Source organism: Armigeres subalbatus, chromosome 3 (genome assembly GCF_024139115.2).
Source record: "Armigeres subalbatus isolate Guangzhou_Male chromosome 3, GZ_Asu_2, whole genome shotgun sequence".
Taxonomy (NCBI): Eukaryota; Metazoa; Arthropoda; class Insecta; order Diptera; family Culicidae; genus Armigeres; species Armigeres subalbatus.
Genome location: NC_085141.1, coordinates 429,929,206 through 429,954,918, shown reverse-complemented (window position 1 = coordinate 429,954,918; position 25,713 = coordinate 429,929,206). Strand labels below are relative to the sequence as shown.

The 25,713-nt window shown below is 38.7% G+C and overlaps 1 protein-coding gene and 2 long non-coding RNA genes across 5 annotated transcripts in view; all 3 read left to right on the top strand.

The window, feature by feature from the left end:
- Nucleotides 1-1,180: 1,180 nt before the first annotated feature.
- LOC134227543 (tudor domain-containing protein 7) overlaps nucleotides 1,181-25,713 on the top strand; it is a 123,063-nt gene continuing 98,530 nt past the window's right edge. For 2 of the 3 annotated variants that reach the window (XM_062709110.1, XM_062709108.1), the window contains exons 1-2: nucleotides 1,181-1,332; nucleotides 5,558-5,794. In XM_062709110.1, coding sequence (XP_062565094.1) covers nucleotides 5,567-5,794 — 228 coding nt within the window. In that variant the 5' untranslated portion in view covers nucleotides 1,181-1,332; nucleotides 5,558-5,566. The remainder of the gene's footprint in view (nucleotides 1,333-5,557; nucleotides 5,795-25,713) is intronic. The other variant, XM_062709109.1, reaches the window with a different exon arrangement.
- LOC134227545 (uncharacterized) lies at nucleotides 9,047-10,683 on the top strand. Its single transcript, XR_009983693.1, has 3 exons — nucleotides 9,047-9,526; nucleotides 9,582-9,649; nucleotides 9,706-10,683. It is a non-coding gene; the product is annotated as an uncharacterized LOC134227545 (long non-coding RNA).
- LOC134227544 (uncharacterized) lies at nucleotides 10,976-12,303 on the top strand. The gene is made up of 3 exons (XR_009983692.1): nucleotides 10,976-11,365; nucleotides 11,421-11,488; nucleotides 11,545-12,303. It is a non-coding gene; the product is annotated as an uncharacterized LOC134227544 (long non-coding RNA).

Here is a 25,713-nt window from a genome sequence, read left to right as displayed (position 1 = left end):
GAATTTGTCACTGTCACTTTTAACTTCTCACTTCTCACTATCATCATTCATTTCTCACTTCTCACTTCACACATTTCACTTCTCACTCCATACTTCTCATTTTTCACTTTTCACTTCTCACTTATACCTTCTTATATCTCACTTCTGACTTATCATTTCTCATTTATTACTTTTACTTCTAACATAAAATTTTTCCTTCTTGCTTTTAACTTCTCACTCCTCATTTCTCACTTATCACGTCTTGCTTCTCATTTTTCACTTCTTCTAATTTCTTCAAATTTCTTCAAATATCTCACTGCTCACTATAAACTTTTCACTTCTCACTATTCATTTCTCACTTCTCACTTCACACATCTCACTTCTCGCTTCGTAATTCTCATTTTTTCCTTTTCACTTCTCACTCATACATTCTTATATCTCACTTCTGACTTCTCATTTCTCACTTACCACTTTTCACTTTTAACTTCTAACTTTTTCCTTACTACTTTCCACTTCTCATTTTTCTCTACTCACTTCGAGTTTCTCACTTCAAACTTCCCACTTTCCATTTTTCAATCGCCACTAATCACTTCTTACTTCGCACTTCTCACTCCTCATTTCTCACTTTTCACATCTAACTTCTCATTTTTCACTTCTAACTTCTAATTTCTCACTTCTCACTTCTCATTCTCACTTCTTCGCTTATCACTTTCCACTTCTAACTTCTTATTATATCGTACATGTATGTTCTGTCAAATGACCACGATAGACCACATGGGGGGAGGGGGGGTTGAAAATCTTCAAAAATATAACCACGTGGTTTCTGAATGGCCCCCTATACCTAAAACAGAAACCACCGGTGGGAAGATAGACTAACGCAAAATGAACTCCCCCAAGAAATTATGACGTTTGAGCGGGTCGCATAATGAACGCAAAATGAACTTTTGTTCGAGAAGACGACCCGCTCAAATGTCAAAATCCATCGGGTGAGTGAATTTGATGAACTCCTGCACAGGTCTATGGGGCGCTATCCTAAAATAGCACTCGGGAAGGAGCGCTATTATAAGAATAGCGATGAGGCCTCCCGTGGAGGTGCTCTTAGTCTATAACCTCTTTTCTTTTGGGACACCCTATGAATAAAAGGTTCATTACCCATATCAGTTCATCATTCATTCATTCTTGTTATGTTTTATGCATTTTTCTCTCGCGTACCGTTTGGTCATCTTTTGTCATCATTCAGCTTCTCGCTTTCGTTTCGTGTGGATGGTGACGGTGCAACGTGACGAAAAATAGTTTTACTTTTTGGACGCGTAGAATTTCTTATTTAATAGTGAGCAGCTTCAACTATTGTAAGTAAGTATTTAAATATTGGTAAATGTTTGCTTATAGACAGCAGGTTTGAAAAACGAAAGATGCAAAATTTTCACTTGTGCAAGAGCCAGCTCGATGCGAATGTAGAAGTGATAGCAGTAAGGCTGATGTATGTGGAGCAGCAAAAATCGCTATTTCCTTACGTTTCGCTTTTGTTACTTTCTCATTGAAATTTTGTGTCTGTTGAGTGCTGATGGTATCAAAACAAATCTAGGTATGGTGAGTTTGCTTGGTTTCATTGGGTGGTGAATAAATTTACAGGGCTAGTAGTGATTTTCTTTTGCTGCCTCTTTTTCGTGCCTCATTAGCTGTTCATTTTTTTCAATGCGTTCAATACTTAGGCTTTGATCCGATTCGCGATTTAAAATCAAATTAAACTTAAAAATTACAGTTCAATAGTTTTCAAATAACCCTGCTCGCAGAGCAAGATTACTTTTGACAGGATGTCGAAACATTTTGATGTTTTGTTGGTCTTGCTGGGTAGCATTTTAATGAGCGGGTGATCTCATAATTTCCGAACTGTCACTTTTAAGTTTAATTTGATTTAAATTCGCGAATCGGAGCAAAGCCATATGAGACAGACCCTTGGTCTATTTTTCTTACATTGTCGGGATCAAACGACTTGACTTGAAATTCGCACCTGGGAACGCCAGAACTAAGCTGAAGCATGCTGGTTATCAACTCGCTGTCCACTCGGTCCACTATTCCAACTATGTAATTGCTAATCTGGTCTTTTGTACTGTTATAGCTCAATTACCATTATTCCTTGGCTAAACATTTTTTCGATGAAAAACGTTTCTGCAATTTCGCGATCCAAAATTCCTCGTTTTTTGACGTAAACTACGTCTAAGGGGAAGACTCGGATACAGGGTGTAAAATAAAAATTTCGAAATTGGAGACCGTCACGAAATCATGTAAGATTTGTAACATTAATAGGTCCTTTATCTTTCAATAGATTTTAAGGATTTATAAATCAATCGATTCGCAAATTCTTCACTAATTTGCTAGTAGTACTGAAACTTTTGATTATCAACTAGCGTTAAAAAAATTAGTTCTTCCCAGAATAATCCAACTAGCGGTGGTAGAGCCTTTATCGTGAGTTATAAAAATAGTATTTTGGCCATAACATAACAGAATTTTGCGTCGAATGCAACTTGATGCGAGCAAATCGGTTAAGGATAAATCAAGCTCTATCTGGAATAAGGACGAATGTCGCAAGAGAGGATTCTCTTCGTCGACTTCCCCTCTTTTAAATAAAATTGACAAGCAGCGGATTTCTTTGTGGTTTTTCACCTCAGATTCAAAAGAGGGGTCGACGAAGAGAATTCTCTCTTGCGACATTCGCCCTTTTACCAGATAGAGCTTGAAATGCCTAAAAAATGAGTGAGAAATTTTTACGAGCCCGTTTTTGGTATAAAAAAATTGTAGTCCGGGGCATGAATCTGCGTGGAATGCAACTTGTTGCGAGCAAAACGGTTAAAATGAGTGAGAAATTTTGCGCACACACAGACATCACCTCAATTCGTCGAGCTGAGTCTATGGGTTCGTTTTTGGAGCGAACATATACTGCCGTTATACACATAATTGTCCCATGTATATAGGGAATCCCAGCAAACATGGGACAAATATGCGTATGACGGCAGTATAGCCTTTACGTATATTTTGTATACGAGAAAGGCAAAAAATCATATCTAGCATTAGTTCAATCGCAAATTTTTAATTAAGTTCAACACCGGCATTGTGATGCTTATCAGACGAATAGACAAGGGAGTGCTTATAAACCTCAATAATACTCTTAGGAAAAGCAATATATATATATATATATATATATATATATTCATTTAGTTTTAACTAACTCTCTATTAGTATTACTCAGAATATTAGTCAAAATTATTCCACTAACTGTCCAGCCCATGATAGTATGCCTTATGCTGTCTTCGATTTTGATGCATTCTTTTGACGCGTTTCTTACACGTTATTTGGTAATTATGCAGTTTTTTTATATGAAAATTATTTCAAGCTTTTAGTGGAATGTATTTACTTGTCATAAGACGAGTTTGTACTATTCCATTTAATTCCACTGCTTTATTGTACCTTTGACACATACTTATTTCGACCTCAACAATAGACCGTCTTCACTGTCTCGTACTTGACTCGACTTTAAAGTTGAGTCAAGTACGAGACACTGAAGACGGCCTTACTGTTAAGGTCGAAATACGTATCTGTCAAAGGTTCACGCAGAGAAATGTTTTTTAAACTCAATGATATTATGTATAAAAACAACAAAAAAAAATTATTGTTCCCTGGCTAATAATTTTATTTGTTGAATTCAACAAAAAATCATATTTGATTAGACGAAAAAATATTGTTGTTTCTACAATGTTCCAAAACAGCACTCAAATTAAAAATTATTGAATTTACAATATATTTTTTTGTTTGCGCAAAAAAATATTTTTAAATCAAAAAAGAAAAGTTTTGCTTTCAACAATATTTTCCTTGAATCAAAAAAAAATATTGTAATCAAAAATTTATTTTAAATGTTATATAAAATTTCTTGTGATTATCAATTATTTTATTTTTGGCTAGGCTTCGTGTGGAAAATATAACCACAATAATTATATTTGTATTTTTTTAAAATATTTACTTTACAAATTTGTTAACTAGTTTATAATATACTGTAGTAATTTATACTGGATTGCAGTAGAAACAACAACAAAATTTTTTGAATTAAATATATTTTAGTTTTGATTTTAAAAATAAAATATTTGAGTTTAAAAAATATTTCAATAATTTTATTTTTTAGTTCAAAAAGGTAGACCTTCTCTGCGTGTTCAATAAAGTAGTGGAATTAATTGGAAAAGTTTTTCTAAGCTTGTTTTGAAATGCTTGCGAGAAAATAATATTATAATAAAAAGAAAATAATATTATAAATTAGTATCATCTAATTCAAATTACTTTCTTTGTACGAAATTCTAACAAACCAAAAAATGAACACATTTTTAATTTGTTACTCTGTCTCTATCCAAGCTAAGGATATGAAATCGAACAAAAATATGACTTGTTTCCATAGGGGGAATGACGGCTTTGGCAGGTTTTGTTCTATTATTGGCAGGGGTTTTTTTTATGACTGACTAGGCTCAAATTTGGCCTAAACATTCTTCTCATATCAAAGAATATTGTGGCCAAATTTCATACAATTTGGTCGACAAAAACCCCCTGCCAATAATAGAACAAAACCTGCCAAAGCCGTCTTTCCCCCTATATAAGCTTCAGTTTGTGTTATTAGTTTATTGGAAAAAAAAAATGTATACAGACGGGCAGGTCATATATCTGCCGGTCACGTAACATTTGCATATTGGTAGTTTCAATGTGGTTCTAAAAGGGTTCATATACAGGTTGTGTTTTCTGTATCCTCCTCAGTTTATAGATTCAACAAAATTTCATATTACCAAAGAAAGTGATGTTTTTATTACAAATACAGCAAATACAAGGCTGGTAGGCTGGTTATGTAATGAAATGTCAAAGTTAATACTGCAGGGAATATAATATAATACTGTTAATACTGTATATAAGTTAATACTGCAGGGAATATAACATATCTCGGGTACTTATTCAAAAGGACGTATGTGATTTTGTAAACAAAGATTCAAACGACGATTTGTCAAATCTGATGGCACTCCCAGGCAAACCAACACCACCAACATATAGCCGAAGGCTTCCCCTACCTGTCTGTGGTGATGGTTTGCGTTGGAGTGCTATCAGATTGGATCAATCGACGTTTGAATCTTTGTTTACAAAATCACATTCGTCCTTTTGAATAAGTACCCGAGATATGTTTTGACATGATTCTTACACCTAATTGAGAACCATTTTAATTGGTCTGCATACACCACTGGTATATTGTAAAGAGCCCCGCATATAGGATACGTTTGCGTTGCGTTTGACATTTTTCTTATGGGAAATGTGTCATACGCAAGGCAAACGTATCCTCTGTGCGAGAATCTTAAGCCTCAATATTGACAAGAAACATTATTGGCCGTCATCTAAATCAATGATTTGCCAGAATGCTTTCTTTGTACTGGCTGCTAATCGATTATTAGATTAGATAAGATGAAAAAAAAACTAAACCTAGTTGTCCATAGCCGATTTTCTACCTTGTATATTTATATTAAAAATTTTGTTTTATCCTTTTTTACTATCTCTTCAGCTAAAAAGAATGTCCAACATTGCCAAGAGAGAGTTTTCAGAGGAGGCAGAAGCTGCCATATCAGTGCTTCGAGCTTTGGTATCATCCAAAAAAGGGCCATCGACAGTGCAGAGTGTTTTGGCAGACTATCGAGAATTGGAAGGTGGCCCGCTTATGTACAAAAAGTTCGGATATCCTAATGCTGACGAATTCTTTAAGTCCACTGGCGAATTTGTTGTTCAAAATCGGGTGGGCGAGGTGAGTACAAAAGTTTATTATTATCCATTGGCACAAAAAAGGGAGGGGGGTCAGGGGGCCTTCCTTACACTCTGAAATAAATTTATGCTAACCGCGTTTTTCTTGGTTGACCCTAGATTCGTTTATGTGCAGTTTACACTCGATTAGTAGAACCTCCGTGTCCCTTCTGTACAATTTTGACGTAAACTACGTCTAAGGGGAAGACTCGAATACAGGGTGTAAAACGGAAATTTTTAAATTCGAGACCGTCACGAAATTAAGATAGATTTCAAACGCTAATAGCGTCTTTATTCTTCGATGGATTTTCGACAATTCCTTATCAATCGATTCGGAAACTCTCCAGCAATTTGCCAATTCTATTGATACTATTGATTATCAATGTTAAACTATTGAAAATGTTATTTCTTTCCAAACCGGGTGAAAAATTCAGAAATAATCAATCCCGTTCATAAATCCCCAACACGGACATCAGATTGCAGTAAGGTACGGGCCTTTTGATCCACTGCTTCGTTTTCCCTGTGTATAAAAAGCCCCTTCTTTCGCGTGCGCGCGTCATTTTCATTCTGGATGTCACGGAGAACGGACCAGGGCGGCTCCAGCGATAACGCCTGTGGTGTGGTCAGTGGGGGTAAAAACTCAAAATCTCAAAACTCATGTACGATTCAAGTCAAGCGTGAGTTGAAACGCACCCAACTCAGCACCTAAAAACTCATGGATGAGTTGAATTATCCATTTGAATCATCGTATGTTTTATTTTGTTCTCCTTCGTTAAAAACAGAATTGACGTTTCTCGCATAAAATATTATACACTCTTTCATGTATAAGCAATAAATTGCCCCCAAATTAATTTCGAATGCGTTTTATACCAAAATGATGTTTCGGCAAATGAGTGAAATAATGCGTTTTAGCATTAGAAATTTATGCGTGATGCATTCCTTTAAAATCGCAGACGATTTCGTTCGTTGTATTGCGATTTTTTTCACCATTTAGACTCTTACGATAAAAATTTCGTCTTACTCAGATTTCGCTTTCGATTTCGCTGCTGGCTACCGTGCGCATTTCACTTGAAGATCGTGACAGCTGCCGCAAGCCCCCTCATGTTTACATATTTTTTCATTGTTCTCAGCTCTCCAGCTGATCATGTTTACACAACAAAACCAGCTGGTGCTTCGATGTTTACATTCAGTCCCATTGTTCTCAACCGACCACGTGCTTGACGATCAAGGTAATCTATAAAAAGGTTGTCGAAAATGCCTTGAAATACAAAATTGACAACTCTTGAATTTCGTCGAGCGAATCTAATCATTCGTGAAAAATACAATACATATGTGAATATGTACATTATGTGAAAGATAATGATTTGAAAAATGTATTGGAGGTAACCACTTTCCCTTCGGTGGGACTCGAACCTACGACCTACCCTACCCATATAATGTACATATTCACATATGAGTTTTGAAATTTGTCATTAGGTGGTGGTGGCGGTCGTCTTGTCTTGTCTTGTCTTAGCACATGCACAGCCAGTATTGAGAAGCATTCTGGGAATGTCGGTTGTATTTTCGAGCATTTTCTTGTCTGCATTAATATTTGCAGCATATCATAACTATAACACAAGTATTAAAACGGCCAGGCCCACCATGCAGGCTTGAATGTGGGAGAAAATCCAGAACTCCCAGGCAATCACATTATTTAGTAACAAATAACATGTGTTACGTAAGTTATGATTTTTTTTTTTTAATTCTTTATTAAAGTGTTTTTTTAATTTTAGAATTAAGTTCAACACTAAGTTATGATTTTGCGTTATGTTGACAAATGTTGACTAATAATAATCTAGTGTGCAAATATGTTCCGTGCACAAAACGTGTATTGAAAATCATCCTGGGAATGTCGGTTGTATTTTCGAGCATTTTCTTGTCTGCATTAATATTTGCAGCATATCATAAATATAACACATATATTAAAACGGCCAGGCCCACCATGCAGGTTTGAATGTGGAAGAAAATCCAGAACTCCCCGGCAATCAGATTATTCAGTAACAAATAACATGTGTTACGTAAGTTATGATTTTGCGTTATGTTGACAGATGTTGACTAATAATAATCTAGTGTGCAAATATGTTCCGTGCACAAAACCCACACGGAGAAATTTGAATACTCAGAAGTGGGTGTTTTTTCACCCATCTTCAAGATAACTGGACTAACCCATTAGGTGCTCGCCAGAGTAAACGCGACGAGCGATGCGACGCGACGCGACTCACGTAAAAGAATAACAATCATTATCAACAGGCTGTCAAATTGCACTGTCGCGTCGCGTCGCATCGCACATCGCGTTTACTCTGGCTTCGCCCTTAGGTGGGTAAAGTGGCTTTACCCATAAGTGGGAAGAAGGCTTGTACGTCAAAGTAGATGTGTACTTTTCAACCATCTTCACGAAACTAAAATTTCTGAGTAAAAAACACCCACCTACAATAAAAATAATTTCAGCGTTAGGGATTTTTGTCCAGTAATGAATAATTATCACACAATAAATATGTTTTAAAACACAAAACTTTATTCATTTATTTTTACTTTTGCTGTTACAATTCTTATGCCCTTAAACATAATTTACAAACCGTATTAGATATATTGAACCTCCCATTTTTGTTTGGTCTATGAAGTCCAATAATGTCCTTATGCATGCTTGTTATTTCGATTTAAAGCTATCTGTGTCCAGGAACCCCCGTTGTTTATAAATATAATGCCGTCTTATACTTGTTAATCCATACGCAACGTAAGCTGAAAAAACATAAAATAAATTCACTAATGACTAAAGCATCCGAGCAAATAAAGCAAAATCTAATTATGAACATTATTTTCAGCGCTAATCAACTTCTCTGATGACACATTCATTTTACTTACCTTTATTGTGTAAAGCTTCACATCATCTAACTGGTCTTTTATCTGTTCGTAAAAAAGTTGGTTTTAATTAAAAAATAAACAAAATAAGTACTAATGAACACATTCTCAATTTCACAAAAAACTGCTAACTGTTTTTTCAACCATAAAAGAATAAAAATTAATCACATTCTTAACAGAGAAGAACTATTTAACAATGGGTACTTTTGCTCCATTTTGCAAATTTTCAATTCCCCCACTTTTTTGACAGCTGCATATAGATTCTGAAGGTGGGTGATTTGAATACATAAAATGTGTATTCTTAACTCTCCGTGCAGTGTAAATCCGATTGAATGTAAACACTCAGAAATGCTAAAGGGCATAAACTTGAAAATAAGAAACCCACATAAATTTTCTGACACACGAGAGTGACAGCGACCACATCCGCTGCAAGAGTGAAGGAAAGCCGACGGACTAAGTGAAAATCGGGCTGACCTGTGGCTCATCGCGTGTGTTACCGTCGCATGCTCGCAAAAAAAGGTGAACCGGAACGCATTGACCGGCATCATCAAAGATGCACAGAAGAAGCTTGACAGAACACAGAATTAGCGCGGCAAATTGAGTTCTGGAACAACCACACAACGTGTGTTAGTTTGGCGCAAGCATCGTAATTCCGGGGGGCCAGACATCCAGCACCAGTGTCGATTACCACACGATCGAACGACTGGGGGAGCGCACTGAGGGGATATCGCACGGCGTCGTTCTTTCCGGACACGGTCCGCATCCGACCAACAGAAGTATTTTCCCAGGAAGCTAAAGTGAACACACATTGTTGGCGATCGGAGAAGCAAACTGACGGGTAAGAAAACTTGTCATGATGATCAGAAAGTGTTTTAATAGTGCATTTAATGCAGGATCCCGCACGCCATCACTCTTTCGGAACGTGGTCCATATTTGAGCAACAGAAGAGCCTTCCCAGGAAGTACGAATGAACGGGTATTTTTAGCCGCACTCATTCTAACCAGAAATTTGCCTCAGGGCTCTTTTGTATTTTCTGCAGCTAGACACGCTGATCAAGAGCCACGGCTCCCCGAAAGAGAAGCAAAGAGCGACGACGATTGTGGTGAAGGACTACCAAGGGTCAGATCCGAGGGATCCGAGTAAGGACCACACTGCGTGAGAGGTAGGAGGCGAAAAGCGTTCGAGTGGCGTAAACCAGCTCATTCGAGAGGCGGTGTGCACGGATCACACTCGGTCAGCTCCTAGCAGCGGTGGCGAGGCAAATCTAATTCTTCTTCGGCCGACATAGCGCCCCAGCTGCGAGGTACCCGCGGATCGCCGAGCTCTTGATACAGACAGGAGTCCCCAACTCACCTTCGACGGGCAGGTCTGGCTGATGACAGGTATGCGGAGAGACGCACGAAGCAAAGGTAGCAGTAGACGTGAGTGCTAGGATTGAGAACATGTAAAAAGGAAGAAAAGAAGCATGCATAGTGAGCAGGAGAGTAGGGCCGCAGAAAGAAGCATGAAGGGTATGAAGCACAATAATAAAATGTTTGCACACTAAGTCTTGTTTTGTGGCGTTTGTAGTTGACTAACCCGGCCGACTAATCCCCTTTTCGTCACGGAGAGGTCGTTTCACAACACATGATCAACGAAGAGTTTTGAATCTACGAAAGGAAGAAACGGGGACAGGTATCAACCAAGTCAGCGGTAAAGGTGCAAATCCGTCTGAGCGACATTGACTGATACAGGCGTGGGTCTAGAACGCAGTGGTAGTTTGTTACATGGGGGTCACTACGAAAAACTACCGAAGCAACGCGACCGGGGGACGCGGTAAAACCTCCTATTGGGCTCGTAGTGATTTAGGATTCGGAAATGTTTCCTTTTCTCAAACGTAGCAGTCAGTATCCACTGTTCTCGTTCTTCTTATTAGCCAACTTTAGTTTGTACATTTTGTTACATGTAAGATCTCTAGTTTTATTGTAGCTCCTAAAACTAGTGTAGATCAATTTTGAGTGTGGGCAGACCATTCACACACTTCTCCGCGTTCGGCACTTTCGCTCTAACTAACCAATCACAAGTTAGTACTGCTTGTCGATTGCTGCTCGGCGCTCCAGATTCTCTGCAAGCTGCAGGCAATCTGAGTGGTTGCAGTCGAGACTGCGTTCCACTTCTACACCGCTTGACACATCCTCTGGATAAGATTATCCGGAGTTGTGTCCCGGCCGCAAACGTCTAGCATTGCTCTTCTTTCGACGCGACGTCGAAACGAGGACATACGAACAGTATGTGCTCTGCAGTTTCGTCAACACCTGGGCAGTCAGGGCTGACCTGTGGCTCATCGCGTGTGTTACCGTTGCATGCTCGCAAAAAAAGGTGAACCGGAACGCATTGACCGGCATCATCAAAGATGCACAGAAGAAGCTTGACAGAACACAGAATTAGCGCGGCAAATCGAGTTCTGGAACAACCACACAACGTGTGTTAGTTTGGCGCAAGCATCGAAATTCCGGGGGGGCAGACATCCAGCACCAGTGTCGATTACCACACGATCGAACGACTGGGGGAGCGCACTGAGGGGATCTCGCACGGCGTCGTTCTTTCCGGACACGGTCCACATCCGACCAACAGAAGTGCTTTCCCACGAAACTGAAGTGAACACACATTGTTGGCGATCGGAGAAGCAAACTGACGGGTAAGAAAACTTGTCATGATGGTCAGAAAGTGTTTTAATAGTGCATTTAATGCAGGATCCCGCACGCCATCACTGTTTCGGAACGTGGTCCACATTTGAGCAACAGAAGAGCCTTCCCAGGAAGTACGAATGAACGGGTATTTTTAGCCGCACTCATTCTAACCAGAAATTTGCCTCAGGGCTCTTTCTTTTGTATTTTCTGCAGCTAGACACGCTGATCAAGAGCCACGGCTCCCCGAAAGAGAAGCAAAGAGCGACGACGATTATGGTGAAGGACTACCAAGGGTCAGATCCGAGGGATCCGAGTAAGGACCACACTGCGTGAGAGGTAGGAGGCGAAAAGCGTTCGAGTGGCGTAAACCAGCTCATTCGAGAGGCGGTGTGCACGGATCACGCTCGGTCAGCTCCTAGCAGCGGTGGCGAGGCAAATCTAATTCTTCTTCGGCCGACATAGCGGCCCAGCTGCGAGGTACCCGCGGATCGCCGAGCCCTTGATACAGACAGGAGTCCCCAACTCACCTTCGACGGGCAGGTCTGGCTGATGACAGGTATGCGGAGAGAGGCACGAAGCAAAGGTAGCAGCAGACGTGAGTGCTAGGATTAAGAACATGTAAAAAGGAAGAAAAAAAGCATGCATAGTGAGCAGGAGAGTAGGGCCGCAGAAAGAAGCATGAAGGGTATGAAGCACAATAATAAAATGTTTGCACACTAAGTCTTGTTTTGTGGCGTTTGTAGTTGACTAGCCCGGCCGACTAATCCCCTTTTCGTCACGGAGAGGTCGTTTCACAACCCATGATCAACGAAGAGTTTTGAATCTACGAAAGGAAGAAACGGGGACAGGTACCAACCGTTTCACAATCAGGGGGAAAGATGATTGACGAATCTTTAGGAGTGACTTTGCTAAGAAGATTAATGTACACTCCATGGGTCCTCGACGTCTTGGGATGGGACACAGTTTTTAGTCCAGTGCCCTGGCTTATACACTGATGGGCAAAAAAGACGATACAATTATACCAAATTTTTACTTACAACATCTCCATATTGTCCGTGCTTGGAAGCGTTTTTTTATTTTTTTTTCGTTCAAATACAATGTATTGGGGCCCTCCTTAGCCGTGCGGTAAGACGCGCGGCTACAAAGCAAGACCATGCTAAGGGTGGCTGGGTTCGATTCCCGTTGCCGGTCTAGACAATTTTCGGATTGGAAATTATCTCGACTTCCCTGGGCATATCATCGTGCTAGCCTCATGATATACGAATACAAAAATGGTAACCTGGCTTAGAAACCTTGCAGTTAATAACTGTGGAAGTGCTTAATGAACACTAAGCTGCGAGGCGGCTCTGTCCCAGTGTGGGGATGTAATGCCAATAAGAAGAAGAAGAAGAAGACAATGTATTGAAATTGCTTACCACAGTTTCGCGAAAAGTGAATGAGGAGTGAAAATGAAGAAACGGAAGAAAAAATCATCAAAAAAGTAGATTTTTGTTTACCTCCCTTCATTCAAAAGAAAAGAGTAATGATTCAAAGATGGTTTTCACCACAAACCACGAAACATTCTTCATCGACCAGAAAATTGCATGATTTCGTCTCATCAAACGAAAAGTACGAACCCTGCACAGAAGCAAATAACTCTAGAAGCTTTTTCAATAATGCATTATATTGAAAATGTCCTCTGCAGAACACAGGGACATGACATTCCAACTAATTTTTGTATATATCAGCAACATTTGCCAGTAATATTTTTTTAGAACCCAGAATCATTGTACAATGTGTTGCAGTAGCAAATTTTCCCAAAGAGCAGGCACTACATGTTTTCCAATGAATGTTTCAACTTCGGTATGGTACGGTTCTCGGTACTTTTTAAATTTACTTTTGTACTTTTGTAGAATGCTTGAGACAACGCAAGTCTCAAAAAATAGGGTAGATAATGAAAAAAATGATCGTTGAGGAATGGTAAAAACACTATATAGTGTCTTTAAGGAATGGCATTGCTGGCAGAAGATCAATATTTAAACACACATAATGGGCGCGGCCGTGTGAACAAAAGAAAATCACGCGAATCTGGGAAGGTTTATATAAAATTGTTTACGTGAAAAAGTTTTCAGGTGAAACAGAATCTGGTGAGCTTAGAAAAAATAGTTACAAGACATGTTTACTACATAATAAAACTATTGCAATATCTAGTGAATGACAAAAGAAGTCATAGGATCAAATGAGTAAACGATATTGATGCCCTTTCTTAATATATAGAGCAATGTTATTGTTTGAAAACCAATAGGTACTAGAGTGTACTGCACACCTGGAAAATGTGTTTGGTTGTTGTCAATAGTCGATATCGATACGAATAATTATATGAAGTTAAATTTTGCGATTATTTATCAACAATTTGTAAAACTGGTTTGATCCCACCGAATATCGTTCAAGAATCTACACGATGCAGCAACATCTTGTTTGAAACAAGGAACTTTATGGCTTGATCATCCGATCCTTAATTCTTTCTGCATGACGCCAATTGCGTTGCGTTGCGTTGTAACGGAGTATTTCGTAGATTGCATACTAATAGCTGTCATGTATATTCTTTAAATTTCTTACTCCAACTGCTTATAGATTACTACTTGGGATTTAATAGCAACCCAATTGGAGGTCCAAAATAATAAAGCATGAAAGCTACCATTGCCGGCCACGCCCATCTTCTCCGTTACTAGGGAAAGGAAGGAAATGATGATATGACATCTACTTAACGAGAGGCCAGCGACTCACCGACGCCCTCATAGATGTCAAGGAGTTGGATGGTTGGTAGGGTATATAGTTAAGGAGTATCATCATAAGCAAATGATATAATAAGTTCGAATAGACGTTGGGAGTGATCATGCTAAGAAATTTATGTCACTCCATTGTTGATTTCCTTGGGATGGGGCAAAGCTATTAAACTTGCCCTGGCTAATTAGCCTAGGTTTAAGCGCCATTGTTCGCTCTCTGAAACGAGAATAAAAATATGTTAAATGTCCCTTCCCCCAATTTGTTTCCAATTGAGATTTTTTTAATATAGAGAGAAGTTTATAATATATACCCTTAACAATAACGGGAATGAAACATGTAACCTGAAGGAATTATTTTTTTCTTAAAGTAGGAAAAAAACAAGTTATTGATTCGCATTTATTCAACGAGAAATATTGTTTAAAGACCTGTCAGGCGATTAAGTCTGTATGAGCAACACAACTAAAATTCAAGCTGATTCAACCTAGAGATGAATTGATTCACACATATTTTATTGAACAATTATCCAATGTGAAAATATGCAAAATTACTTGTCCGAGCTGGAATTTAGCTTATAAATGAAAGGTAATAAAACCGGGAGAGTAATTAAATAAAGAAATGTTTGTGTTACACTGAAATGATACAAAAATAATAATGTAAATATGACGGAGACGAGCCATCCTAAAGCTGAAAATCTCCTTAATAAAGATACAAAAAAAATGTAAATAAAAAGCTCATTAATTCTTTTTCAGGGAAGAGTTTGAGTCTTATGGTTTGTTTGTTGTATCTTTAGTTTTAGGCATACAATGGGCAAAATGCTAATACAAGGCAAAAAACCCACCATTTCCAAATCTTAAATCGTAACTCGTAGATCTTAATGTGGTTGAAATCGAATATCAAAGACAAAAATAACGGAGAACTAAATGGCAAATGGATGATAAGGATAATCGGAAAGATCTCACCGAATTTTGAAGCCGTTTCATCGTGTAAAATCAGGAAGCATTTGTTTGAGATATCCGAGGTCCATCTTCTTGTTTGAACTGATAAATACATAAAAATGTCATTTTGAGGAGGAAATGGTTGAGTTCTTGAGCACATATTATATATTCTTGTGTAAAGCGCCCCTATAATCTCAAGATCGGCAAGCCAGTCACTTTTCACTATCATTGAAAATTAGTTCACTTTTTTTAAAAAAATCACTACTGATTTTTCGACATATTGTAGAACTTGCGGAGAAATCTTTCACCTTTTTCTCGAATTTCCAAATATTCAAAAATAATGGCAGCGAAATGCTGCTATCCAGAAACACACGTCAGTTTCTTAATTCTTTCCGCATTACGCCAGTTATCAAAAAACAAGACTTAAACGAGCATCTCTCAAGTGCCGATCTTCAGTTTATGATACATAAAACTTTTCATTAGGTGGTGGTGGCGGTCGTGGCATCTAAGTTAACTAAGTTGGAAATTAAGTTTTACTTTGATCAAAATTCATCTCGCCTCAAGTTGTGACTTAAGAGCTACTTTCATTGATGGTAGTTAATCGTTAGTACTTCATACAAGAAATTTTAATCTGAGCGCTGCTGATGTTGATGACGACGACCGCACGACCCACACCATCGGTGAGAATAAAATTTCCGGTAGGAGCTCCGCCGATACCGATGGTGGTACCGCGATCTGCTTTTCGCGACATCTCGAACGAAATGGCTCGCGCGCGCTTAAGAGCTGCTTTCTTGTAATCAATCAACTTAAACCTGTAGCCACGCCCCTTTGGTGAGCGTTAGGGTTGGACAATATTTGCACTCATACCGGACAACAGAGTGGCGGGACTAATGAGCCAACTTTATTGATTATAAGAAAACTGCTTTCCCCCGCGTGCGAGGCATTTCATTTGAAATATCGCGGAGAGCGGTCCCAGCATCGGCGGAGTTGCTGAGCGAATTTTATTCTATCCCGTATCGTGGATCGTGTGGTCGTCGGCGACAGCTCTTAGTGATTCGAAATGTGAATTGTTCCACCATTCTATACAAAGAAAGATTGAGGCGAGGCGAATTTTATTCAAAGTGAAAATTAAAAATTAACCGCTTGGCGACGCCATAATGTTGCCTGCCTTCCGTAGCAGAATCACGACACGAGCACGCATCGGAGGGAGATGGCTTCAGTGGCAGTGATATTCTTTCAAGATTTTTATTTGGTTTTGTTATTCCAGCCAATGACGTGGGTCGTGTGGTTTCGAAATATGCATTATTGGGAATTAATCTGTTCTTCTCAGGGCCACCATTTTATACATAGGAAGATTGAAGCAAGACGAATTTGTTCAAAGTACGACGTCACAAAGTTGCCGTTCGTAGCAGAATTACGAGCGCGCATCGTAGGTGCTGCAAATATGTATTCCCATGTATGGCTTCAGTTGTTGTGAAAGTGAAATTTTCTCTCAAGATTCTGATTTTTCAGAATCATTATTTTACACAAAAGAATTAATTTGCCAGCATTTTTTGACGTAAACTACGTTTAAGGGGAAGACTCGGATACAGGGTGACAAATGAAAGTTTCCAAATTCGAGACCGTCCCGAAATTACGGGAGATTTCAAACGCTAACAGATCCTTTATCTTTCAATGTATTTAAGAGATTTTATTATCAATCGAATCGGAAACTCTCCAATAATTTTGGAACAGCCCATTGGAACTATTAATTATCAACGTAAAAACATTGAAAATTATAATTTTTATCAACCCTATAATATTCAGTCAAGTACGAGACACTAAAGACGGCCTTACTGTTGAGGTCGAAATACGTATCTGTCAAGATACAATTAAGTGGTGGAATTCAATGGGATTGTATAAACTCGTCTTATGACAAGTGAAGACATTCCACTAAAAAGCTCAAAATAATTTTCTTACCTATAATATTGTATATAATCCACCTCCCCAATCACAAACTGCAACAAAACCAAATAAGAATCTTGAGATAATTTCACTTGGCTGCCATTGATGCCATCAATACAAATTCATATTTGTAGCATCTCCCCCGGGGCGCACTCGTGATTCTTTTTTTTTTGTCTTTATTAAGGAGACTTTCCACTCGTGATTCTGTTACGGACGGCAACATTATGGCGTCGCCAAGTGGTTAATTTGCTCTTTGAATAATATTCGCCTCGCCTCAATCTTCTTCTGTATAGAATGGTGGCCCTGAAAAGAACCGATTAATTCCAAATAATGCAACGGGCTGGAATAAAATTCGCTCATCAACTCCGCCGATGCTGGGACCGCTCTCCGCGACATTTCAAATGAAATGTCACGGGCGCGGGGGAAAGCAGTTTTTTTATAATCAATAAAGATGGCCCATTTGTCCCGTTTCTTTGTTGACGGTATGAGTGCAAATGAATCATTTGTGTGAGAAACTGCATAAGTCTATTTTACACTATTTCGAGAAAATAACAAAAAACTGTTCAGGGTTCTTTCACAAATTACGTAACGCTGAAGGGGGAGGGAGGGGGTCAAGCCGAGCGTTACGGTCCATACAAAAAAAATTAAACCTTCCATACAAAAAGTGTTACGTGGGAGAGGGTGGGGGTCCAAAATCACCAAATTTAGCGTTACGTAATTTTAAAAAGAACCCTTATGAACAAATTTGCACCGAATCTTTCGATTTCTTCGATACAGATCAATTATTTTTTGACAGAAATCAACACTCTGGGGCACTTTCAGTGCAAATAATGTAAGCAGTACTCCACAATTGCTCTTCAAGGTACGTGTACATATGTAGTTTCTCAAACAAACGAACAACAATTTTTTTTCGTGTTTTTTGCCAGAATACGTATTTTTGGACGAGGATTATAAATATACCTATAAAATTCTCGTTTTGGTCAAAAATGTTACATATGCAGTTTCTCAAACAAACGGTTCAAATACTGTGTAACCGTAACGCTCACCAGAGGAGCGTGGCTACAGATTTAAATTGATTGATTACAAGAAAGCAAGGTTAAAATACTTCAAACTATCTTTTATACGTATCTGTAGATACATAAGTGAATGTAGCGGAAGTAAATGGAAGTTTGAAGTATTTTAACCTTGTAACATTTTCCCCTAAGACGCTCAATATTAATTATTTCAATACAGGAAAGCAGCTTGTTCGGCAATGAACACAAACAATTTGAGGCAATGCGGGTGCCTATACTGCAGCTCGGAAAACTCGACGGGGGGAGGAATTGGCCATCATTCACAATTAACTCTTCAAAACTGGTCCTGAGAAGAACCGTTCATGATGCCAATAAACCAGGAATTGTAGCCGAAGAAATAAAAGCCAATGGTTACTTATTAGCTATATTTATTTCTGTCCGACTATTATCGCAGCGGAAGTGCTGCCTTTTCTCTTCGGGATCGAAGTCACTGCAGCTGGTCTCGCTGCCACTGCTGCTGCTCCTGTTGCTGTGTAGCTGGATTGCTACTGCTGCTGCTCTTCCTTGGAGGGATGCGTCTTCGATGGTGGTCCAAAACTGAATGAAAGAACATCCTTGACACCCTCGCTTTTATAATGGATTGCGTCACCTTTGGAGGGGAAAATAAAAAAAGAAGAAGAAACACCGGCTTGCTGACGCATGCGCCGATGCATTGATGCGTGTGTGTGTGTGTGGGCGTTTGCACTGTTTGGAGACTCGTGTTTGGTGCTTGGTGTGTGGAGAGTTGATTGGCAAAATAGGTGAAGTTGGGGTTGGCAGCGCATGTTAGCGAACACAGCTCTTCCGCGCACGCGAGCCATCTCGTTCGAGATGTCGCGAAAAGCAGATCGTGGTTCCACCATCGGCATCGGCGGAGCTCCTACCGGAAATTTTATTCTCACAGGAGCATTAGTGATTAATCATAGATTTAATCATGATTAATGAATAATGGGTTATTTAGTCAATATGCATTAATCATAATCATACGAAAAATACGATTCAATCATTAATCACTAATCGTTAATCATAGATTTTTGCATTTAATCATTAATCACTAATCGTATTCATGATTTTTCTTAGTTCATTCATTAATCATCAATTTGAATCATTGCATACATCGCTTTTATTCATTAATCTTAAATCATAATCATACAATTTTTATACCTTTAATAACATAATTTGGTAGAAAGGTTACTTGATTATTGATCACTATGCAAATCATTTAATTTAATTATTCATATTCATTAATCATTAATCATTATATTTATTTATTTATTTAGACTAAGGCCGAAGTGGCCTGTGCGGTATATAAGAGTCTTCTCCATTCGGCTCGGTCCATGGCTACACGTCGCCAACCACGCAGTCTACGGAGGGTCCGCAAGTCATCTTCTACCTGATCGATCCACCTTGCCCGCTTCGCACCTCGCCTTCTTGTGCCCGTCGGATCGTTGTCGAGAACCATTTCACCGGATTACTGTCCGACATTCTGGCTACGTGCCCGGCCCACCGCAGTCGTCCGATTTTCGCGGTGTGAACGATGAATGGTTCTCCCAACAGCTGATACAACTCGTGGTTCATTCGCCTCCTCCACGTACCGTCCGCCATCTGCACCCCACCATAGATGGTACGCAGCACTTTCCTTTCGAAAACTCCAAGTGCGCGTTGGTCCTCCACGAGCATCGTCCAGGTCTCGTGTCCGTAGAGGACTGCCGGTCTAATGAGCGTTTTGTAGATTGTCAGTTTGGTACGGCGGCGAACTCTATTCGATTGGAGCGTCTTGCGGAGTCCAAAGTTTAGCAATTTTTTTATTCAAAACCCCTGGAAATAAAACTATTATTAGTTTTATTAGAATTGCTTTGTTTCTAACTATTAAGCCCTTATTTACTCAAGCAAATGTAGGGCATTTATATATATTTTTATTAATGATGGTATCTGAATCCCGGGATCATGTGGATTATGAAACCAATCACCTGGATGAGCAGACCAGATCTCTCTAATTTTATTCTCCTTCATCCATCATCGCTGCCCTCGCTGCCTCAGCCATCAGCGGCCTCTAGCCGTGAACTCCGAGCGATACGATGGGCGATTGCATCCATCGCAATGGACACCACTGCATCCGACCATCATCAAGCACAGAATGATAAAAATATGCGCCCACTTCTTTCATGCATATTCTAAGACCCACTGGCAGTTCTTCCGCTGGTGGCTGCATGCTGTCGCTGTGTAAGTAAACACAGCGAACGAACGAACGAAACGAAACATGCGTGAGCAAAAAGCACGTCAGTACGCGCTGCTGCCACAAATTGTAATGACTCGCACACGGTAGACACTGCTTCTTTTATACACAAAAAAATCATCCGATAGACCCGAAGGCCCGTGACATACCGCATTCTGATGTCCGTGTTAGGAATACACGAGATTGGTTACATATTAAATTTTTACTGGGTTTGACAAGAATTGACATTTTCAATAACTTATCGTTAATAATCTTAAGTTTCAATGAAATAGGCAAATTGCTGGAGAGTGTCCGAGTCGATTGATATATAAATCTTAAAAATCCATCGAAAGATAAAGGCGCTAGTAACGTTCAAAATCTTCCCTTCCAGCGTAACGCTCTCGATTTCCAAAAATCTAAATGACACCCAGTATAGTAAAGAAAGACGTAAGTCCTACGTCAAAAATTAATCGTTAATCATAATCATTAATCATTGTCAAAAATGAATAAATCTCACTTGTCATAAGACGAGTTTGTACAATCCCATTGAATTCCACCACTCGTGAATAAATTTGTATTGCGCAATCAACAGAACAACATGAAAGCTTTTGATTGCAGTACTCAAATTAATTCATGAAAAAAATGTTACTTAGGTCCTTTTCAAAAGTTAAGCGAGAAATCATTAATCATAATCTTTAATCATTGAGTTGAATGATTTAATCATAACCAATTTAATCATTCATAGGAAGCTTTATTCATTAACGTTAACGGGCTTGTTGGTCATATGGCTATCGCTTCTGCCTCATACGCAGGAGGTCGTGGGTTCAATTCCAGGCCCGTTCCATTCCTCCTACATTGTATCTTTCATATATTTCGCATGTTCTAGCAATCGCTAGAACTGGAAATGGGCTTTCATACCGTTTCCATCTTCTATCCCTATACCTACAACTTGATTAGTTCTAGCAGGTAACTGTTAGAATTAGAAATGAGCTTAAGGCTCAAGACTCCATCACAATGTTTTGAAAATTGATGACTGTATCACTTGTTTGTAATAGTGATGCAATTGGTACGGAAACATGGAGCAGCGATGAATAAAATGTTGTTTACAACTGGGGTGGGTGGGAATGGGGTGGTAAAAATATGTCAGCTGATGCATAATGTTGCCAGACTTGACGAATTGTTCATTTTATATCATAAGACATGTTCATGGTGTATCAAATATATGGGTATTTATCGGTTTAATTTTTTTATACACCACTTGGAATGTAATAGAAGCTTACGTAACATGTTTAAATATTTATTTTTGGTTTTATTGTTCAATCCGACAAACAGCAATGGTTTTTTCTAATAAATAAATCTGGCAACGGCGAAGAGATGATTATTTTCTTGTGCATGCACATCTTTGTTTGCGTGTTGGCTGGCGTATACGTTGTATTGTTCTGATTGAATGAAGTTGCATCGCGTAGATTTTGTACTCACCATTTCACTTATTGCGCTAGTGAATTTGAGTCTTCCGCATTTTATTGCATTCACAATACGGTCGTCAAATTTGTCTCTCACTTCGATTTTTGCAAAGCAGTTTTCAACAGTTTTTGGGCGTGAAGTGAATTAATTGGTAGTCAAGGTTGACGAAAAATGTGAAACTCAGTTAGTGAATATGTTTTAGGAGTGATAAAATCAAAGAAAAAATGGGAAAAGATCCAGTGAAAAATCAAATGAGTGTGTATGTGTTCGATCCGAACGTTCGAACGTTAGTATGCGTTCGATGAACAAACGAATATCGATTTAGGAAAAAGGCAGTTTTCAGCGTTTTTCCAGCAATTCCTCAGTAATTGCTAGTTTTGATAAGTGAAAAATTAATATGGAAATGCCATGAATATATTATGATAGAGGTAAGTCCGTAAATAGCCCCAAAATATTGAATTTAGTTCAAAACTTTATTAGTATTAGTGCGGATTTGAATAAAATCATTGTCATTATCGGATTGATTACGGTTTATAGAGCCTTAAAAGCTCGTTTCGGCACCCAATTAGAATACATCTCGCTTTCATTACTATCACATTGGCAACCCGTTAACCAAGACGAACCTCTGCCATAATAGAACCTTACCCCCAGATTCTAATAAAATTCCGCAGGAACTCCTGATTGCAACATCAATTCCTTCCCATCCCCTATGACCGTGAGGACGTGGCCAGCGCCGTTATCGACCATCCAAAATACTAGAACTCTCGGACTGTGCACATTGAGGTTGGACAGCAAATCCCATGCTTCCATCCATTGGTTCCCTGTGCAATTGCGATTGATCGGTTGATCACGGAGTAGCAACTACGAAATTCACGGTCATCATGCTCATGCTCATGCATAGGAAGCTTTATTCATTAACGCTTTGTAACAGATGGTGTGGATCGTCGTCATCAACATCAGCAGCGCTCAGATTAAATTTTCTTGTCTGAAGTACTAAAGATTGGCTACCATAGGTGCACATAACATATGTGTAACTCGGGTAGCAAAAGTTGTACCCTTATAACAGATTGAATGTGTTATACGGAACATCGAAACGTCAAAAGATATGGTATAACAGTATTGAATTAGCAAGGGGTCGCGTGATTTTTACTGTTTATCTGATTATTATTCACATCAAAATTAGCCAAAACAAATTTTTAGATTACGACGTGGTGGAATAAAATTGAATAGTACTAAAATCGTCTTATGACAGGTATCTGATTATTATTCACATCAAAATTAGCCAAAAAAATTTTTTAGATTACGACGTGGTGGAATAAAATTGAATAGTACTAAAATCGTCTTATGACAGGTAAAGACAATCCACAAAAAAGGCTTAATAATTTTCTTATTGTTTTACAGTTTTATAACCCAACACTTCCATATTGATGGTTTAAAGTGCTGATGTTGATGTAAATAATATCTCTGAATAATAAAAATCAAATCGTATTCGCATAATTAGAAAACGGCTGGATGGATTTCCTTCATTCCTTCAGCAGATTCGTTTCCGACGGGCTTATATTAAGGTGACCAGACGTCCCGCGTTTCGCGGGACAGTCCCGGTTTTTCGCCATTTGTCCCGCGCAGAAGAGAGTCCCGCGAAATGTCCCGCGTTTCACTTATTTCAAAATAATGTCCCGCGAAATAGAGAAATATTTAATAAATAGCAGTAATTAATTAAACGTTCTTCAAAAACTTATAAGATTTTGAAAATTTATTATATTGATTAATGGTTTATGATTTTCGTCACATACAAAGCAGCGCTCCGGAGGCTCGATGAGTGGTCAATGCCACGGCCACACTCGCATGTCGTTTAAACCTCTTTCCTGCGCCCAAACTATATTTCTTACATCCTCAATAAAATTATCATCAGTTACAAACAGAGTAAGGAAAATTTGTTTAGCTCTCTCCTACTCTGTTTGTTAGTGATGATAATTTTATTTAAGATGTAAGAAACATAATTTGGACGCAGAAAAGAGATTTCTCGAAGGGTTTCTCATATTATCATCAACGTCATTTGTATCTTCCCGTCTCCCACAAAATAATAACTGTGGTAGTGCATCGCCGAGCGGCAGCACAAGCGCTCACTCAAAACATGTGTTTGTCGGTTTCCAATTTTATTTCGTCCAAAAATCTCGCGAGATTGAGGGATTTTGACAAGCCTGCTTTGGTGTATTCTAGGGATCCTAGTCAAATCCTCATGGACACGAGAACGAGGAAAGTTTCAATTGGATATCTACTAAAAGAGCTATAATAAGTGAAATGGAAGGTTTGAACGTGCTATTGAGGAATATTTTACTCAATCTGCAACAATAACAATGCTTTTATAGTGAAGAACTGAAATCATTTCAAAATTCACAGGAATAATACATTTTCGAGATGTTTCGGCTATACAGTCTGATTTATTATAACAAATTTTTAAATTTTGTCGAACGTTTCGACATCGGGTTCAATGTCTTCTTCAGGGGAAAAAAAATGGTTTTCTCTTTGTTACGGAACGCCTATCATACTTAACAAAAAGCGATCAATTTTTTCTCCTGGAAGAAGACATCGAACCCGATGACGAAACGCTGGAATTTTTTTTGAAAATATGTTCTAATAAATCAGACTGCATTGCCGAAAAATCTAAAAAATCAACACTACAGTAGAAGTCAACAACTAGAAATTATAAAAAAAATAACAATGGTCCTTTGGCCCAGATTCTGACAGTTCTCAATGCTCGATTGGCTCAAGATCTCTGAATGTAGGATCCCTAGCTCAACAATTTCAACTCACATCGTATTCGTATGTTGTTGTTATTTCAGTAAAAACTTTACTTGAAATCTGAGCAAGTTCGACGAATTTTAAGTAGCTCGTATCTTTTTTTGCTTTAAGCTTGTGAAAAAATTTATGATAAATCGTCTGTCAGTTTGCGGGGAATAAAAAAAACCTGAGTAAGATGTAGGCATTTTAAACAAATTTGAGCGCTCTGCCTAATTGCATAAAACGAATAATACGATCACTTTGAATGTTAGCTAAATGAATCATGCAACCAATACAAAGAAGTTTAACCATCAGGAACTCGCACCGTTGTACAAATTTGAACAGATTCATTTACAAGAGAGGTGAGATTGTGTGATTGATCCAGGGCCAAGCGAGTCCCAGTGGGGTTTATCAAATTTTAAAATTTTGACTTAAGCATATTTTTGAATAAAAACAAGGATTTAACAAATTTTGTCCCGCGCTAGCACAAAATATATCTGGTCACATTAGCTTATATGATATATCCTCATGCGAAAATAATGAGATTCGTATGGAAATTTCGCATGGGCAGTTCACAACGCACACTTTTGCCTACTTTACAGTAGAACGTCTGCCAGGTCGACTAGTTGGTAATAAAATTTACCGATCTTAAGGTAAGACAGCTCGTTTTGTATTCGTTAATCCTGATGTCACCGTTTAAGCCCAGTATGCTGCTCTTACGGAATGGGTTTACGGAAAATTTGATCAAATTACCACGGTAAATTTGACAGCTGATTCAGTATGGGAGAAATGTCACTTTTCCGTACGGAATATTTTTCCGTAAGGAAAAGTGACAGCTCCATTTACATTACCTATAAGGCGTTATTAGCGTTACGAAATTTTCTCTACTTTTCAGCTCCGTACTGCTCTCGGAATTTCAGAGCGGAATCATTCCGTGAGCATTCCGTATCCTATCTATTTGCACAGTACTTTTCAGCTAGCCTTTACCGGGCACTGTGAATCAGAAGAGTAAGCAGCAATGCAACTCTAAACAGTCAACCATTGCAAGCCGAATATGCACTTGCCACGAGTTCATGCGGACTTTATTGACATTTTTGGATAAGGTTCGAGTAGCACAGGTTCGTCTTAGTTAACGAGTTAAAAGTTAAAAGTGGCAGGAGAAAGCAATTGATGGAATTTTAATTTGATGTAGGGAACTA